Source organism: Mustelus asterias, chromosome 4 (genome assembly GCF_964213995.1).
Source record: "Mustelus asterias chromosome 4, sMusAst1.hap1.1, whole genome shotgun sequence".
NCBI classification, from domain to species: Eukaryota; Metazoa; Chordata; class Chondrichthyes; order Carcharhiniformes; family Triakidae; genus Mustelus; species Mustelus asterias.
The window spans coordinates 47,242,648-47,260,306 of NC_135804.1; the positions used below are offsets into that span (position 1 = coordinate 47,242,648).

The following is a 17,659-nucleotide window of genomic DNA, read 5'->3' on the forward strand; positions in this document are numbered from 1 at the left end:
GTGACTCATAGCAAACAAACACCTCAGGAAGCCAAGCCAAGGGTCAAAACATCTTTTAAGATAAGGAAAACCCGAAATAAAGAGCTTAGATTAACGTTAGGGAAGCGCAGGAAAATATGAATGCGAGGAAACCAATTAGCACCTGAATGAGACGAAACTGACCATTGACAGATACAGACATGAGGAAATGTACCCATTCATAAAATGTTAAATGTCCATACCTGCTTGAACTCACTTAAACAATGTGATAATGTTCGAATCACCGGTTTACCTATTGTGTAAAGGGTATAAAAATGAACCGCTCCCGACATACTAGTGAGAGAAGGTTTGCTACAGACATGTGCCTTGTCTCCACGGAGCTCCGTTTAATAAATCGTATTTTCTGAATCTCGAAGTCTGACTACTAGTGGATTATTCCCACAACAGCAGCATCTGTGCAAAGAGAAAGAGTTGACATTTCAGTTGGTTAAACGTCTCTCTCCACAGATGCTGCCAGACCTGCTGACTATTCCCAGCATTTTCTGATTTTATTTCACATTTCCAGGCATCTGCAGTATTCTGCTTTTCAACTGGAATTTCCTGCCTTGGTTGGACTCCCACAGGTACAGGATGACATTGATTGCACAAATGGGATAATCCGATCGTCACCACGACAACTAGGAGCTTTTATAAACCACAATATGTATTCTTCCTTCAATGAACAGCTGGTATTGGAACAACATAAAGAGACCATAAGAAATAGGAACAGGAGCAGATCATTCGGGCCCTCCAGCCTGCTCTGCCATTCAATAGGATCACGGTTGATCCGACTTTCCTCATGTCCACTTTCCTGCCCTTTCCCCATAACCCTCGATTCCCTGACTGATCAAAACTCTCAACCTTAAATGTTTACAAAGACTCTGCCCCCAAAGCTCTCTGTGGCAAGGAGTTCCAAAGACTCACAACCCTCTGAGAGAGGAAGTTCCTGCCCATCTCAGTCTTAAACTGGTGTCTCTTTATTCTGAGATTATGTCCTCTGATCCTAGACTCTCCCATGAAGGGGAACATCCTCTCAGAGTTTATCCTGTCAAGCCCCGTAATTAGATCACTTCTCATTCTTTTAAATTCCAATGAGTAGAGTCCCAATCTGTTTAATCTTTCCTCATAAGACAATCCCTCACAAGACGAGAGGTTCATGTAGATGTGTGCTGGATTCGCTCAGAGCTGTCACGATGCCTTCAGATCACACCAGTCCAACATTTCAGAACTTTCATTCCAGAAAAGAGATTTAGGGGTTTGTTTGTGGGAGATGAGGGATACCCTCTTCGGGCTTGGCTCCTGCTGTCTGTGCAAAACCCCACCAATGAGGTGCAGGGATATTACAATGAAAGCCACACGACCACCAGATGGAACACAGAGGAAGGCACTGGAATAGAGGGAAAGAAAGTCTTGCTTTATCTAGCACTTTTTGGTGATCACCAAATGTCTCAAAGAACTTTAGAGTCACTGAAGTTCTTTATGGTCATGGGAGCTGCTACAAGTGATAGAGGCAGAGCAGCATCATGAAGCTGATGCATCACAAGGATGGGTCCTCAGGCATGAAGAGGTTTAACTCTGTTTGCCTGTAAGATTGAGGCGATGGTGACTGAGGAAGTAGTGATGTGGAGATGCCGGCGTTGGACCGGGATATTGGGTTCATGTCACACTATTTGTAATCCCCACAGCCTGCCTGGACCTGCAGAGTCTCACTGGCTGTCCTGTCTGGAGACAATACACATCTCTTTAGCCTGTCTTGATGCTCTCTCCACTCACACTGTTTGTATCTTAAAGACTTGATTAGCTGTAAGTATTCGCATTCCAACCATTATTCATATAAATTGAGTTTGTGTCTTTATATGCCCTGTTTATGAACAGAATTCCCATTCACCTGAAGAAGGGGCTTGGGGCTCCGAAAGCTTGTGTGGCCTTTGCTACCAAATGAACGTGTTGGACTTTAACCTGGTGTTGTTAAACTTCTGACTGAGGAAGTACCCAGAGCACGATCTGCAGAAATAGGCTCACCCAGTTTCAGATGAGAAAACAATGGTGCAGGAAGAGGCTGTGCCTCTGTAGAGAGGCTGTGGCTAAGCTGTGAACCCTTCTCAGTGAAGATCAGTCCAGAAGCATACATTGTCAGTAGCACTGGAGGTCACCATGACCCTTCATTTATGTGTGTGTGAGTGCGTGTGGATGTATGAATGTGAGTGTGTGTGAGTGAATATGTGGATGTGCGTGTGTAAGTGTGTGTATGTGTGTTTGAGTGTGAGTGAGTGAGTGAGTGAGTGAGTGAGTGAGTGAGTGAGTGAGTGTGTGTGTAAGTGTGTGTAAGCAAGTGCGTGTGAGTTTATGTGTCTGTGTAAGTGTGAGAGTAAGTGTGTATGCATGTGCGTGTGAGTATGTGTGTGTGAGTATGTGTGTGTGCAAGTGTGTGTGTGTGTGTAAGTCTGTGTGCATGTAAGTGTGTGTGGTGCACGAGTGTAAATGTGTGTGCATGTGCAAGTGTGTTTAAGTGTGTGCATGTGAGTGTGTGAAAGTGTGTGTGCAAGTGTGTGTGTGAGTAAGTATGTATGCATGTGTGTGAGTGCGTGTATGTGTGTGAGGTGTGTGTGCATATTTGTATGTGAGCATGTGTGTATGAGTATGCGTGTGTGTGTGCATGTAAGTGTGTGCATATGTGTGTAAATGTGTGTGCGTGTGTAAGTGTTTGTAAGTGTGTGAGTGTGTACAAGTGTGTGTGTGTGTGTGTAAGTGTGTGTGTGTGCATGTTTGTGTGTGAGTGTGTGTGGATGTATGTGTGTGCGAATGTATGTCGGTGTGCGAGCGTGTGTGTGTGTGTGTGTGCACGAGCGTGTGTGGATGTGTGTGCGAGCGTGTGCGAACATGTGTGGATGTATGTGTGGGCGAGTGTGTGTTAGTGAGTGTGTGTGTATGTGTGTGTGTGTGGATGTATGTATGTGCGAGTGTGTGTGTGTGTGTGAATGTATGTATGTGTGAGTCTGTGTCAGTGAGTATGTGTATGCGAGTGTGTGTATGTGTGTGAGTCTGTAAGTGTGTGCGTGTGAGTGTGTGTCAGTGAGTGTGTGTGTGTGCAACTGTGTGTGAGTGTGTATGTAAGTGTGTGCGTGTGTGTAAGTGTGTGTGTGCAAATGTGTATGCGAGTGTGAGTATGTAAGTGTGTGTGTGTAAGTGTGTGTCAGTGAGTGTGTGTGTGCGAGTGTGTGTGTGTACGTGCGAGTGTATGTGTGAGTGTGCATGCGAGTGCGTGTGTGAGTGTATAAGTGTGTGTGTGCAAGTGTGTGTCAGCGAGTGTGTGTGTGTGCGAGTGTGTGTGTGTAAGTGTGTATGTGCGAGAGTATGTCAGTGAGTGTGTGTGAGCAAGTGTGTGCGTGTGTGTGCGTGCGAGCGAGTGTGTGTGTGTGAGCATGAGTGTGTGTGTGCGTGTAAGTGCATGCGTGCAAGTGTGTGTGTGTCCGAGTGTGTGTGTGAGTGTGTGTGTGTATGAGTGTGTGTGTGTAAGTGTGTGAGTGTGTGTGTGCGTGCACGAGTGTGAGTGTGTGTAAGTGTGTGTGTGTGAGTGTGTGTGTGTGTGAGTGTGTGTAAGTGTGTGTGTGTGCGCGAGTGTGTGTAAGTGTGTGCGTGCGAGTGTGTGTGAGTGAGAGTGTGTGTATGTGTGTGAGTGTGTGTAAGTGTGTGTGTGCGAGTGTGTGCATGTGTGTATGCGAGTGTGTGAGTGTGAGTGAGTGTGTGTAAGTGTGTGCGTGCGAGTGTGTGCATGTGTGTATGCGAGTGTGTGCATGTGTGTGAGTGTGAGTGAGTAAGTGTGTGCGTGCGAGTGTGTGCATGTGTGTATGCGAGTGTGTGCATGTGTGAGAGTGTGAGTGAGTGTGTGTAAGTGTGTGTATGCGAGTGTGTGTGTGAGTGTGAGTGAGTGTGTGTAAGTGTGTGTGTGCATGTGTGTGAGTGTGAGTGTGTGTAAGTGTGTGCCTGCGAGTGTGTGGATGTGTTCGATATGAGAATCTAGTTCTCCAGCAGCTTTCCCAACATTCAACGGATTTCGCAAAAGAAGCAGCATCGCTCCTCCCATTAACAATGATACAAAGGAGCATCTGTTGAAGCATTGTACCTTTAATTATAGTAAATGGACACATGAAAGAAATAACAAAGTGTTTTCATTGTTTTATCGGTTTGTTCCTATTGTGCAAAAACAATCAATTTCTTGTGGTTTAACTCTTTAACATAATAAGAATATTTCTTAAGGGATCCGTCAGAACTCTTGGGAAGTCAAAAGAGTTCCGTGGCCGGAAAAGTTGGGAAAACTTGGCCTAACCTATCTTTCTGATGGTTCCAACTAGCTTGACCCATCTAAGGTTAACTGAATAGCTCCAGCTCACTATTAACCTCCAATGCTGTCACCAAGGCCTCCTGAATTTGAATAATCACCAGCCATATCTTTAAAAACTACCAGCCACGCATGGGCATGATTGAATGGGCTCCATCCACAAACCTTACAGACCATGAATAAATCTTTGCAGTGCTTGAGACAAAGGCTCTGTCTGGCCAAAGAACTGTTTCGTGAGAAAGGCCTAACAGAATCATGTGGTTAGCAGCTCCTTGTGCCTCCAGGGAATCATAGAATCCCTACAGTACAGGAGAAGGCCATTCGGCCCATCGAGTTTGTACCAACCACAATCCTACCCAGGCCCCATTCCCACAACCATCGCTCCCTGACACTAAGCTCAGTTTAGCATAACCAATCAACCTAACCCGCACATATTTGGAGTGTGGGAGGAAACCGGAGCACCCGGAGGAAACCCACGCAGACACGGGGAGAAAGTACAAACTCAGCACAGACAGTGACCCAAGACCGAAATTGAACCCGGGTCCCTGGCACTGTGAGGCAGCAGTACCAACCAATGTGCCGCCGTGTCGCCCTGGCAGCTGGCGGCAAGTGCACCCACCAGAGGTCCGAGATCACCATTGGACCTCAGAGCAAAAGTGATTGAAGGTGGGATGGGGGAATAGCAGGGTTCGCGGCGAGAGGTGAGAACAGAGGGGTTCAGAGGCAAAGTCAGGAGGTGGTTTTCTGCAGCCCTGCCCACTGCTCCCCTCCCCACCTTTTGTTACCAATTAACTATGAATTTGCAGTGATGCTGTATTCATTTGCTTATGAGGCATAAAGCATTGTGTGATGTTGCCAAGATTTTTCAGGTTAAGTTACACAAAAGCTAAGCTTTAAAAGAGCTGGCTGCCCTAAAAATATGTACCAGGTATGTAAATCTTCCTCAAACATGCATGGATATAAAAAGCAATTATTTATGGTTAATTTGCATTGACATGTCAAAACGATCCTCGCAGTTAAAGCATTCATTCAGATTGATGTTCTGAGTTATTCATCCTTTTGGACTGTTTCTCCTTAAAACTGTTCATTTGTTCAAAGACCTTAGCAAAATTTGAAGTTTTAAGTCCATTCTTGAAGCTCCGGGCAGCAAATGCATAAAGGATGGGGTTAATACAACTGCTGATGAAAACCAGAGCCCCAGCGGCATCATTCATTGCTTGGTAAACTTTGTCCAGTTCCTTTGAGAGCTCTGAATTGGAATTCCTTGCCAACACTGTGAATATTCTAACAATGTTTCCCATGTGATAAGGAAACCAGCAAACAACAAACGCAATCACAATTCGCGCAATCAGCTTCATCGGTTTGTTTCTTGTTCGAAAGACCATTTGTTTTATTCTTTTAGACACCCAGATGTACGAGGCAGACAGTGTGGCAAAAGGAATGATAAAACCCACCATGGTTTCCAACAACAGAAGTCCTATCTCAAGCTGGTCGGAGGAATAAACTCTCTGACGTGGACGCCCGTTTTCATCCAACTTGAGTTCAAGTGTCACGGCTGGGATAGCGAGAAGGAAAGCGGAAACCCAGATGCAAATGACCACTTTGCTGACTGTTGCTCCCTTCCACTTTTTCTGAAGCGTGAATGGGTAGAGCACGCCCAACAGGCGCTCAATGCTCAGCACCATGATGAAGAACACACTGGCGTACATGGATGTGAAGGTGAGGTAGAAAGAGAATTTCCAGAGAGAGATTCCAAAAATCCATGCATCAGCAAGAAAGTAAATCCAAAATGGCAAAGTGACCAGGACCACAAAGTCTGCCACAGCCAGTGACAATATGAGCAGGATGGTAGAAGACCACTGCTTAATGTTACAAAGAATTACCTTGATCACTATTAAGTTCCCTGGTACTCCAACAAGACAGGCCAGACTAAGAACAACGCAGGCCACAGCATTTTGTATTGGAATCGCAGTATGAATTGTCCCATTCTGCTCCACAGTTGTATTGGAGGATACCATAACATCTGATGTTGCTTCAGACAATTTTCTCAAAAAAACAACATACGAGGAACTTACTTCAATTTCACATCCCCAAGTTAATATCTTACAATCTCTCCACTGATTAAAACCCTTTAACGGAAGTACTACCTACTTGTAAGTAACTTCACACAGACTGTAAAGGAAATGCCATTGGCCAAGCGTTGGTCAAAAGTAGGAACTTAAAACACAAAATAACTTACTTGTATACAGTGCCTTTCATGACATCCCAAAAGATTTCAAAATAGTTAAGTTCTTTTGAAATATAGTCACTATTGTAATGTCTGAAGCACGGAAGCCAAGTCACACACATCAAGGTCCCAAAAACAGCTGCAGCAACAATTTGCATTCATATAGCGCCTTTATCATAGTAAAACATCCCATAGTGCTTCAGAGGAATGTTATTAAACCAAATTCAACACTGTGCCACATAGGGAGATAATAGATGACTGAAACCTTGGTCAAAGAGGTAGGTTTTAAGGAGCCTCTTAGAGGAGAAGAGAGAAGCATGGAGGTTGGAGAAGTTTAGGCAGAGGATTCTGGTGCTTAGGGCCTAGCTGAAGGCATGGCCACTAACAGTGAGGCCATTAAAAACAAGTGTGAGGCAATAATTGTAGGCACAGTAAGAAGTCTCACAACACTAGGTTAAAGTCCAACAGGTTTATTTGGAACCACGAGCTTTCGGAGCGCTGCTCCTTCATCAGGTAATTGTAGGAGCACAGAGTTCTTGGAGCATTGTAGGACTGGATGCGATTATAGAGATAAGGAGGGGCAAAGTCATTGAGAGGTTTGAAAACAAGGATGAGAATTTTACAATTGGCTAACTGTAATGTAATTCAATGCAATTCAGTAAGCACAGATCTGATGAGTGAACGAGTGGTGATTTGGCGTGAGTTAGGATACAGGCATGACCTCAAATTCAAGGGGAAGCTGGTGGCATAGTGGTTATGTCACTTGACTAGTAATCCAGTGGCCCAGGCTAATGCTCTGAGGACACAGGTTCAATTCCTATCATGTGAAATTTAAATTCAGTTAATAAATCTGGAATCGAAAAGCTAGTCGCAGTAATAGCGACCATGAAACCATCATCAATTGTCATAAAAACCCATCTGGTTCATTACCTACCGAAACATACCTTACAGATAATGTCCCAGATAACAACATGACCAACCCTGAGGTGGCAACACAATGGTACACAATTGGGAGGGAGTTCTCAACATTGACTCTGGACCCCATGACGTCTCATGGTATCAAATCAAACGTGGACAAGGGCACCTTCTGCTGCTTATCACCTACTTCGCCCCCAACCGTCAACTGATGAATCTGTACTACTTCATGTTGAACACCACTTAGAGAAAGCACGGTAGGTGGTTGTTATACATTTGAATGTTTGCAGATTGCTTTAAGAGCTGATTACGTGATTTGATGGTGATTCATTAGGGTGTAGCAGAGGCTGCTGTTCTGGCCAATTTGTATCTGGCTGGAGGCTGTATGACAGTCTGCTCTGCAACCCCCAGCCCCAACTCCTCCCTCCCCCACCTCCAGGGACTGGCTCGTGTGGAGAAGAGCCCAACAGACAGGGGGCGGCACGGTGGCACAGTGGTTAGCACTGCTGCTTCACAGCGCCAGGGACCCGGGTTCGACTCCCAGCTTGGGTTACTGTCTGTGTGGAGTTTGCACATTCTCCCTGTGTCTGCGTGGGTTTTCTCCGGCTGCTCCGGTTTCCTCCCACGGTCTGAAAGACTTGCTGGTTACATGCATTGACCCAAACAGGCTCTGGAGTGTGACAACTAGGGGATTTTCACTGTAACTTCATTGCAGTGTTAATGTAAGTCTTACTTGTGACTAATAAATAAACTTCAAAAACTTTACTTTCAGTTTGTCCTCTATATAGGCAACAGCTCCTTCAATAAACTTTTTGTTGTTAAATTGAATCTACATGTGCATCTTTTCTTTTTGTTAAAACTCACAACCCCTAACATAGTTACAACAGGACTAAAAGAAAATCAGCAACAAATCAGGATTTCGTTTCTTCGAGAATATTGAAGAGAAACATTGTTGGTCCTCACACTTCGAATGTTAGAAGGCTGGAGAGAAGCAACAACAGGATTAAAGATTGAAGTGTCAGAGCCAGGAAGACAAGTAAGGAAAAGCTCCCTTTGTGGTTTTATAAGAGAGGATTTTTGTCCCGAAAAGGGTGAGATTCCTAGCAGCTTCTGGCATATTCAAAAATAAGGGATTCCCTGCTGTACAGTTGGGGTTGTTTGAAAAAAAGATACATCAAGTCAACCATCTCCAGGGTAAAAAGGGGAGTACTGGGAAGACAGTAGTATATATATTATATATATACACTGAGCAGGCTCAAGTCACTAGGGTATGCCAGAGAAATTACACATCAATTAGGATCCATGGGCCCTTTCAATGAAGAAAATGAATCCTGGAGTCCCTATGCAGAGTGTTTTTAGTATTTTACAAGTGAATAAAACTGCAGGCGAGTTGTACATACCAGCTTTTCTTAGTACAATAGGAAGCAAAACCTTCAATTTCATTCAGGCAGCAAAGCCAGGAACTAAAGCTTACGATGACGACAAAAATCCTTGACGAGCATTACTCTCCAAAACCACTAATTATCGCGGGATGGTTCAGGTTTCATTGAAGGAATCAAGTGGAAGGCAAAAGCATTGTTCATTTTGTGGCAACCATAAAAAGGTTGGCACAACATTGTGTGGTGAATCATTAGTAGATACCCTCAGCGATTGTCTAGTTTGTGGTCTCCAAAATGAAGTTATCTAAAGAAAATTGCTTACTGAACATACTATGACTTTAAAAGCAGCTGTAGAAATCGCAGTGTCAATGGAATTGGCTGCTAAACAGGCTTTACAATTTGATGCAGGAATGAAGATCCATAAGTTGGGAACTGCCCATAAGAAGTCAAAATAGCAACAAGCATGTCATAGATGTGCCAAAATGGACCATTCAGCAAGTGAATGCTGGAGTAGGGATAGTCAATGAAAAAGTTTTGGCAAAATTCGTCACATTGCAAAAGCTCGTTCATAGAAATCATAGAAACCCTACAGTACAGAAAGAGGCCATTCGGCCCATCGAGTCTGCACCGACCACAATCCCACCCGGGCCCTACCCCCATATCCCCACATATCTTACCCACTAATCCCTCTAACCTACGCATCTCAGGACACTAAGGGGCAAATTTAGCATGGCCAATCAACCTACCCACACATCTTAGGCTGAAGCAGCTTCCCCTGAGAAGAATATTCAGAAGAAGAATCTGGGTACCATCAAGAAGAACAAGTTGCATTCTACAAAATGAGTTTACAACATGGAAGAAAATAATAATGATTGTGGAGAAGAGAATGTCCAGAAATATAATGAAGGGCTCCAACAGAACGTCTTATCCATATACAGGGAACCACATTGATTCTGGGTGATTCCGAAGTTTAGTGGGCAACCTATTAGGATGGAGATTGATATTGGTGCTCCTGTATCTTTAATTCCTGAGGCTACATATCAGCAGAAACTGAAACATCTTCCTTTACAAGCAGCTGATGTGATTTTAAGGACATACATGGAGGAGATCATGCCATTAAAAGGTTACATCATGGTCAATGTAGAGTTGAGTGGACAAACAGCAGAGTTGCCTTTCCATGTGGTCTGTGGTAATTTTCCATCTCTATTTGGGAGATCATGGTTGGAGAAGATAAATCTTAACTGGACTGCTGTTAATAGACTGGTTGATGCTAAAACAAACCTCCAGCACCTCTGAATAAAGAATAGAGTGTATTGAGGAGACACTTGGCTCAATGAAAGGAGTTCAAGTGAAACTCAAGAGGAAGCCTAAGAGTGGTGCCATGTGCAGTTCATCCCAAAGTCGAAGAAGGATTAGTACGATTCGTTAGTGTTAAGGTTGCATAATGTACTCTGGTGGAGAACTTTAATATCCATCAGCAAGAGTGGCTCCACTCCAGACCGGGCTGACTGAGTCCGAAAGGACACAGCTGCTACATTGGAACTTCAATAGTGCTAAAGAAACCAACACAAGGAAAAAACCTACTTGACCTTGGCCTCATCAAGTTGCATTTGTCTAGGAGAGTATTGTTAGGAATGACCACTGCACAGTCCTTGTGGAGACGAATTCACATTGAGGATATTCTGCATCGTATTGTGTGGCACATTGACTGTGCTAAATAGGTTTGATTTCAAATAGATTCTCTCAAGATAATTAAGAGCAATCAACAAATGTTAGGAAAGTGTCTACCATGAAATCATTAAACTTACAAAAACAATTCAAATCTGTAGCTAATACAACCTTACCATTCTGACTTCTTCGATGTCAACCCACAATATGACATAACCGGATCTGCTCCTTTTACACTAATGATAAAATAAAATTTATACTCTCTGGTTTGTTTAATAGTCACAGTGGGATCATTTATACAAACAAACATTGTATTATATTACTGCTGCTCTTAATATCAATGACACATACTGCATTGCCCTCTGAAATGTCTTAGCAAGTTACATAGTTCAAGCGCAATTAGGGATGGGCAATAAATGCTGGCTCAGTGACACCCACATTCAATGAATAATAAAAACATATATATCGGTTGATATTTGTAAATAGATGCCAACACTGGATGTCATGATTTTACGAGTACCTTTCTGTGATTGGTGAATGATTTGTGAATCTTGAAAGCGGGAGGGGAGAAATATCATGCATGATTGAGGGGGAGGGTTAAATAGGGACGGGACTAAGGAGCCAAGAAAGAGAAGCAGCACCAGGGCCCATGATTTCTCCCACTGACCCTACATGGGCCATGACAATATTCCGGCAATAATACCAAAGATTTGTGCTCCAGAACTCGCTGCACCCTTATCAAATCTGTTCCAATACAGTCTAAACACTGGCATAGAATAGAATACCTACAGTGCAGAAGGAGGCCATTTGGCCCATCAAGTCTGCACCGAGTCTCTGACAGAGCGTTTTACCCAGGCTCACGCCCCTGCCCAATCCTCGTAACTCCACATATTTACTCCACTACTCCTCCTAATCTACACATCTTGGGACACCAAGGGACAATTTAACATGGCCAATCCACCTAACCAGCACGTCTTTTCAGACTGTGGGAAGAAACCGGAACACCCGGAGGAAACCCACGCAGACACGGGGTGAATATGCAAACTCCACACAGACAATCACCCAAGCCAGAATCGAACCTGGGTCTCTGGCACTATGAGGCAGCAATGCTAACCACTGTGCCACCGTGCCACCCATTATTCTGTTCCTGATATCCTTCTCGGCTTATCACTCAATATACACTGGTCCTTGAAAATGTTTCTTCACTGTCATAGAATTGGAAGAAATACACTCTCTGAGTTGACTAACATCTACCTAGCTGAGGCCAGACAGATTTTCCTCTAAATAGAGGCACTGGGCTCAGAGTTATCCATCAATATGCTCTACAATGAATCTTTGGCCCTATCCTCTGACAAGTAACAAACTTTCCACTCACTCAACATCACCAGTCTAAAATGGTCTGATTCTTTGGCCAGGAGTTTTTAACTCCCATTCACATGGGGCATGAATGGTGGTGGGAATCCCATTATAATACATTAGCATCTCATTAGTGGGCCTCCCCATAGCTATCATTCCCCCCCCATGCTCAAAGGTGGTGTAATGCCATGATGGCGCTATTTACAACAGCTTTTTCAAAACGGTAACCTGCCAAGCTCACCTCAGAAGAGGAGTTCAGAGGTAGGTATGCAGCTCCCCATGGGAGAGGGGTCACTGGGAAGGGCAAAGACCAGCAAAGGGCCTGGAGGTGCAGGTGGGAGTGGGAGTGCATGAAGCAGCAACTGGGCAGGTGTTGGGGGCTGGGGTGAAGCGGCAGAGTGGGACCCAACCTGCAAGAAGGGGGAGGGGTGGGTGTTGAGGTAGCGAGGGTGTTTAAGCAGAGGGGGTGATCCAGCAGATTGGGTTGGGGGCAGGAGGGCAAACAACAGAGCAGAAGGAACAAATGCACCAGACCAGAAAGCTTTGCACTCTTCATAAGAGTACACAACTACATCAACTTCGACTGAGACCAGAATGCAAGAGCCATGGGTTTCACCCAAATTGCAGAATTTTCCTAGGTGCAGGGAGCCCTCGATTATACTCATGTGGCTCTCTGATCCCCGTGGCATCAAGGAGTGCAGTTTATCAACCGAGTGGCTCAATGAAGAGCGTTCAGGTGAAACTCAAGATAAAGCCTAATCGTCAACCAAAAAGTCTCAAAGCAAGAATGATGACATATGCGATTCATCCCGAGGTCGAAGAAGGATTGCAAGACTTGTTAACACTGGTGTGTTAGAGCCGGTTACGATGAGGGACTGGGCTACCTCCATCATAAGTTGTCATGAAGCCAGATGGTTCAATTCATATTTGTGGTGATTTTAAAACAATCATAAATCCAGTGTTATGTGCTGATCAATATCAGTTTCCATTAATTGAAGATTTCTTTGCTGGGTTATTCAGCAAGATTGATCTTTCACAAGCATATTTACAGATGAATGGACCTGCTGAATCTCAACGAATGCTTTGTTCAATGTGTAAGAGTGATGTGAGTATCCTTGGCCTGTCAGCCCTTATTCTAGTGTGCCATTGAGTAGGTTAGAGCAGTAGTAACTATGTTTCTCCAGGTCAGGTGAAGGGTAGGTTGGGTGGGGGAGTAGGCCACCTTCCCCCATGATGTCCCCTTTTGGGGGCTTAAGACTACTCTCCTTCTTGAGACATGATTTCCTTCAGGATGTAGTATCTTAGTTGGCTGCAAGGCTAAGTGCTTCAGTTCAGTGTTGTTAGAATTGTTCTTTGGTTGGAGGACTAGGTCAACCTCCTCCAAGTGGTCTTATATAGGGACTACCAGAGAATCCTCCTTCTTAAGGATTGAATTTCCCAGAGGAGGGCAGTATCCTGTTCTTTATGAGGTTAAGCTGTTCCTGATATCCTTCTTGCGAAAGTGTATACAGATAGACCATGTTTGGCGCCTACTGGCTAATCCTGGTGTTCCTCGTCCTTTTTGTCTCCAGGTAGGTGGATTGTCGATATAGGCTCTGACTTGTTACAGTTAAGAGTTGTATCTCTCCCCAAGATATCTGAAATGACCTCAACGAGGCCCATGAGGTTGGCCTCTTGCAGTACCAGCTCCCTCACTGATGTAATGATTGGCTGCCCAATCAGGGAGTCTCGCCTGTACATATATTGAGGAGTGTCAGGGCCATTGACACTCTGGATTCTGGCTTTGTACCTGAAGCACTCTTAGGAATGGAATTGTGTTTGCAAATAAAGGGAATCTGGTGAAGGGACACCGCCCTCTGGGGAGTTATTTCAATATCGTTGATGGGTGTCTTGATGATTTTTCTTCTTGTCGGTGGGGCTTCCTTGCTGGAAAATGGTTTAAGGTTTCCAGTGATGGCAGGGCCTGATATGGCTTGCTGTGTTGCGAGCCTTGGTGTGGTGTGAGAATCCTTGGCTTACTGGTTCCTGCATATGAGAGTGTACACTGTCACGCAACGTCTTGTACAGATGGTGGTATCCTGATGTTCTCTTTTTCTGGGATATCCTTTCATTGCTTAGTGGTCCCGGATTTGCTGAGTTAGGTCTTGATTGGTTGTATTTTACCCCATAAGGCATCCTGTATATTGAGTAGCTCTGTCTCTGTTATCCTGTGGAGGGGGGCATGCACCATGAGGCCATGTGCTTTTATCCTGAGACTCCTCCACCCTTTCTTGTATTCATTCATTATCTGTACGAGAGGAGGCGCCGATTACAGCGATTACAATGATTAATAATTTGAATCATTTGTATGAATATTTGCTGGTCTTTTCCATATATATATATATATATGTGGAATATTGATCACTCTGTACTGTGCTGGATTTTGGGGATTTGTTTCATCTTCTGGTAAAATAAAAATTGTAAAACTTTCAATAAAAACATTCTCTAAAAAAAATCAGATCAAATCATTCTCATTTAATCCTTTGCTCCTGAAAGCGATTATTTGAGATTTCTCTTATTTTAGACGGAATACAGACACTGACAGAGCTAACAGTAGGAGGAGGAATGAGAACTTACCCACATGCAATCAGAGAATTAAAACAAGTAACTATGATTTTAAGACATATAAGTTGATATTTTAAATGCATTTCAAAGTATTTTACTGTGATTAAACTTACAGTCAATGCAAGGTACCGAAAGGCATGATGGGGAAGTTCAATAGTTTAGAGCCAAGGACCTGGGAATCCTTAGTTAGCAGACTCAACTCTGGGAAATTATCAGGGAACATATTTTACAATTTTATGAATGGTTGGTTCGCAGCCCAGACACAGATTAGGAATGATCCTGGACACAAGAACACATGTCTACTCAGCTTGACGATGAGCCGGTGGGAATCTTAACTTTGACCTTTACGGCAGTCTAAAGATGTGCGGCTTAGGTTGATTGGCCATGCTAAATTGACCCTAGTGCCAGGGGGATTAGGAGGGTAAATGTGTGGAATTACGGGAGTAGGGCCTGGGTGGGATTGTGGTCGGTACAGACTCGATGGGCTGAATGGTCTCTTTCTGTACTATAGGGATTCTATGGCAGTGTTTACCATATCCAGGCAACAGGGAAGTAACTTTAGCCAAGATGGGTGTAACAAAGAAGAACAAAGAAGAACAAAGAACAGTACAGCACAGGAAACAGGCCCTTCGGCCCTCCAAGCCTGTGCCGCTCCTTGGTCCAACTAGACCAATGGTTTGTATCCCTCCATTCCCAGGCTGCTCATGTGACTATCCAGGTAAGTCTTAAACGATGTCAGCGTGCCTGCCTCCACCACCCTACTTGGCAGCGCATTCCAGGCCCCCACCACCCTCTGTGTAAAAAACATCCCTCTGATGTCTGAGTTATACTTCGCCCCTCTCAGCTTGAGCCCATGACCCCTCGTGATCGTCACCTCCGACCTGGGAAAAAGCTTCCCACTGTTCACCCTATCTATACCCTTCATAATCTTGTATACCTCTATTAGATCTCCCCTCATTCTCCGTCTTTCCAAGGAGAACAACCCCAGTCTACACAATCTCTCCTCATAGCTAAGACCCTCCATACCAGGCAACATCCTGGTAAACCTTCTCTGCACTCTCTCCAATGCCTCCACGTCCTTCTGGTAGTGCGGCGACCAGAACTGGACGCAGTACTCCAAATGTGGCCTAACCAGCGTTCTATACAGCTGCATCATCAGACTCCAGCTTTTATACTCTATACCCCGTCCTATAAAGGCAAGCATACCATATGCCTTCTTCACCACCTTCTCCACCTGTGTTGCCACCTTCAAGGATTTGTGGACTTGCACACCTAGGTCCCTCTGTGTTTCTATACTCCTGATGACTCTGCCATTTATTGTATAACTCCTCCCTACATTATCTCTTCCAAAATGCATCACTTCGCATTTATCCGGATTAAACTCCATCTGCCACCTCTCCGCCCAATTTTCCAGCCTATCTATATCCTGCTGTATTGCCCGACAATGCTCTTCGCTATCCGCAATTCCAGCCATCTTCGTGTCATCCGCAAACTTGCTGATTACACCAGTTACACCTTCTTCCAAATCATTTATATATATCACAAATAGCAGAGGTCCCAGTACAGAGCCCTGCGGAACACCACTGGTCACAGTCCGGTCAGTAATGGACAAATGAGAAACCATTATGCTGGAAAGTACGAAGCAATTGGCTGAAGTAATTGACAAAGATTTATATTGATGTATGGACATTAAATGAAATTACCTTTCAACTAATGTAAGGCGGAGAATCAGATCGAGAAAATGTATAACTGTCCTGTTTTTTACTGATAACATCAGAATTTATTCGAGCGGTCTGGGTATTCTATATCTGAGACCATCGCTATAATTTCTCCCATTGATCATTGGTTTTTTAATAAAGTTTTATCTTTATACTGTGACATTGGTTTCCTGAGTATATTTGCCACCTCGTTGGAAAACCCCACTAACAGTTCCAGTGACTTGTTAACAAAACTAAGGCTGCAGCAATCTAATTTGACAGGTTGCTCAGTTGAGGCCAAGTGATCTATATATCTGTATATATTAATGATTTAGATGAGTGAACTAAACGTGATATTTCCAAATTTGCAGCTGACATAAAGTTGGGTGGAAGGGTGAGCTGTGAGGAGGATGCAGAGATGCTCCAGTGTGATTTGGACAAGCTGAGTGAGTGGGCAAATGCAGATAATGTGGATAAATGTGAGGTTCTCCACTTTAGTAGCAAAAACAGGAAGGCAGATTGTTATCTGAATGGCTATAAATTGAGAGAGGGGAATGTGCATTGAGACCTGGGTGACCTTGTGCACCAGTCACTGAAGGTAAGCATGCAGGTGCAGCAGGCGGTAAAGAAGGCAAATGGCATGTTGGCCTTCATAGTAAGGGGGTTCTAGTACAGCAGCAGGGATGTGTTGCTACAATTATACAGGGCCTTGGTGAGGCCACACATGGAGTATTGTGTGTAGTTTTGGTGTCTTTATCTGAGGATGGATGTTCTTGCTCTAGAGGGAGTGCAGAGAAGGTTTACCAGTCTGATTCCTGGGATGGTGGGACTGACGTATGAGGAAGAGATTGAGTCATTTAGGATTATATTCACTGAAGTTCGGAAGAATAAGGGAGGGGTGATCTCATAGAAACCTATAAAATTCTAACAGGACTAGACAAGGTAGGACTAGACTAGACTAGGCAAGAAGGAAAGATGTTCCTGATGGTGGGGAGTCCAGAACCAGGAGTCATAGTCAAAGAGTAAGGGGTAAACCTATTAGGACTGAGATAAGGAAAGGTTTCTGGGGTGAAAGGAATCAAAGGATATGGAGGCAAGTGAGATGAGGCTATTGAGTTGGATGATCAGCCATGATCATAATAAATAGCGGTGCAGTTTCGAAGCGCCGAATGGCTTCCTCCTTGTGGAAAGGGGTTCTGAGCTCACGAGCGGAGCCACAGGCAGATTCTTAGTTTTAGCAACAGCTGGGAAGGAAGGAGTTAAGATGACTTTCACCCAATTAAATAATGTTAACAGTTTGCTCATATGTGAATACGAAACACTTAAAAGTGAATGAGAGATGATTTTAATGTTAAGTATTTATATTTATATATTAAATAAGATCTAATATATTAATTCTGGGGTGACACTGTGGCATAATGGTTAGCACTGCAGCCTCACAGCACCACGGACCCTG

The 17,659-nt window shown here is 44.1% G+C and overlaps 1 protein-coding gene across 1 annotated transcript; it reads right to left on the reverse strand.

Moving 5' to 3' along the window:
* Positions 1 to 5,382: 5,382 nt before the first annotated feature.
* On the reverse strand, positions 5,383 to 6,375 carry LOC144492277 (leukotriene B4 receptor 1-like). Its single transcript, XM_078210270.1, has one exon. The coding sequence runs from the start codon at positions 6,373 to 6,375 to the stop codon at positions 5,383 to 5,385; it is 993 nt and encodes a 330-aa protein (XP_078066396.1).
* Positions 6,376 to 17,659: the final 11,284 nt, after the last annotated feature.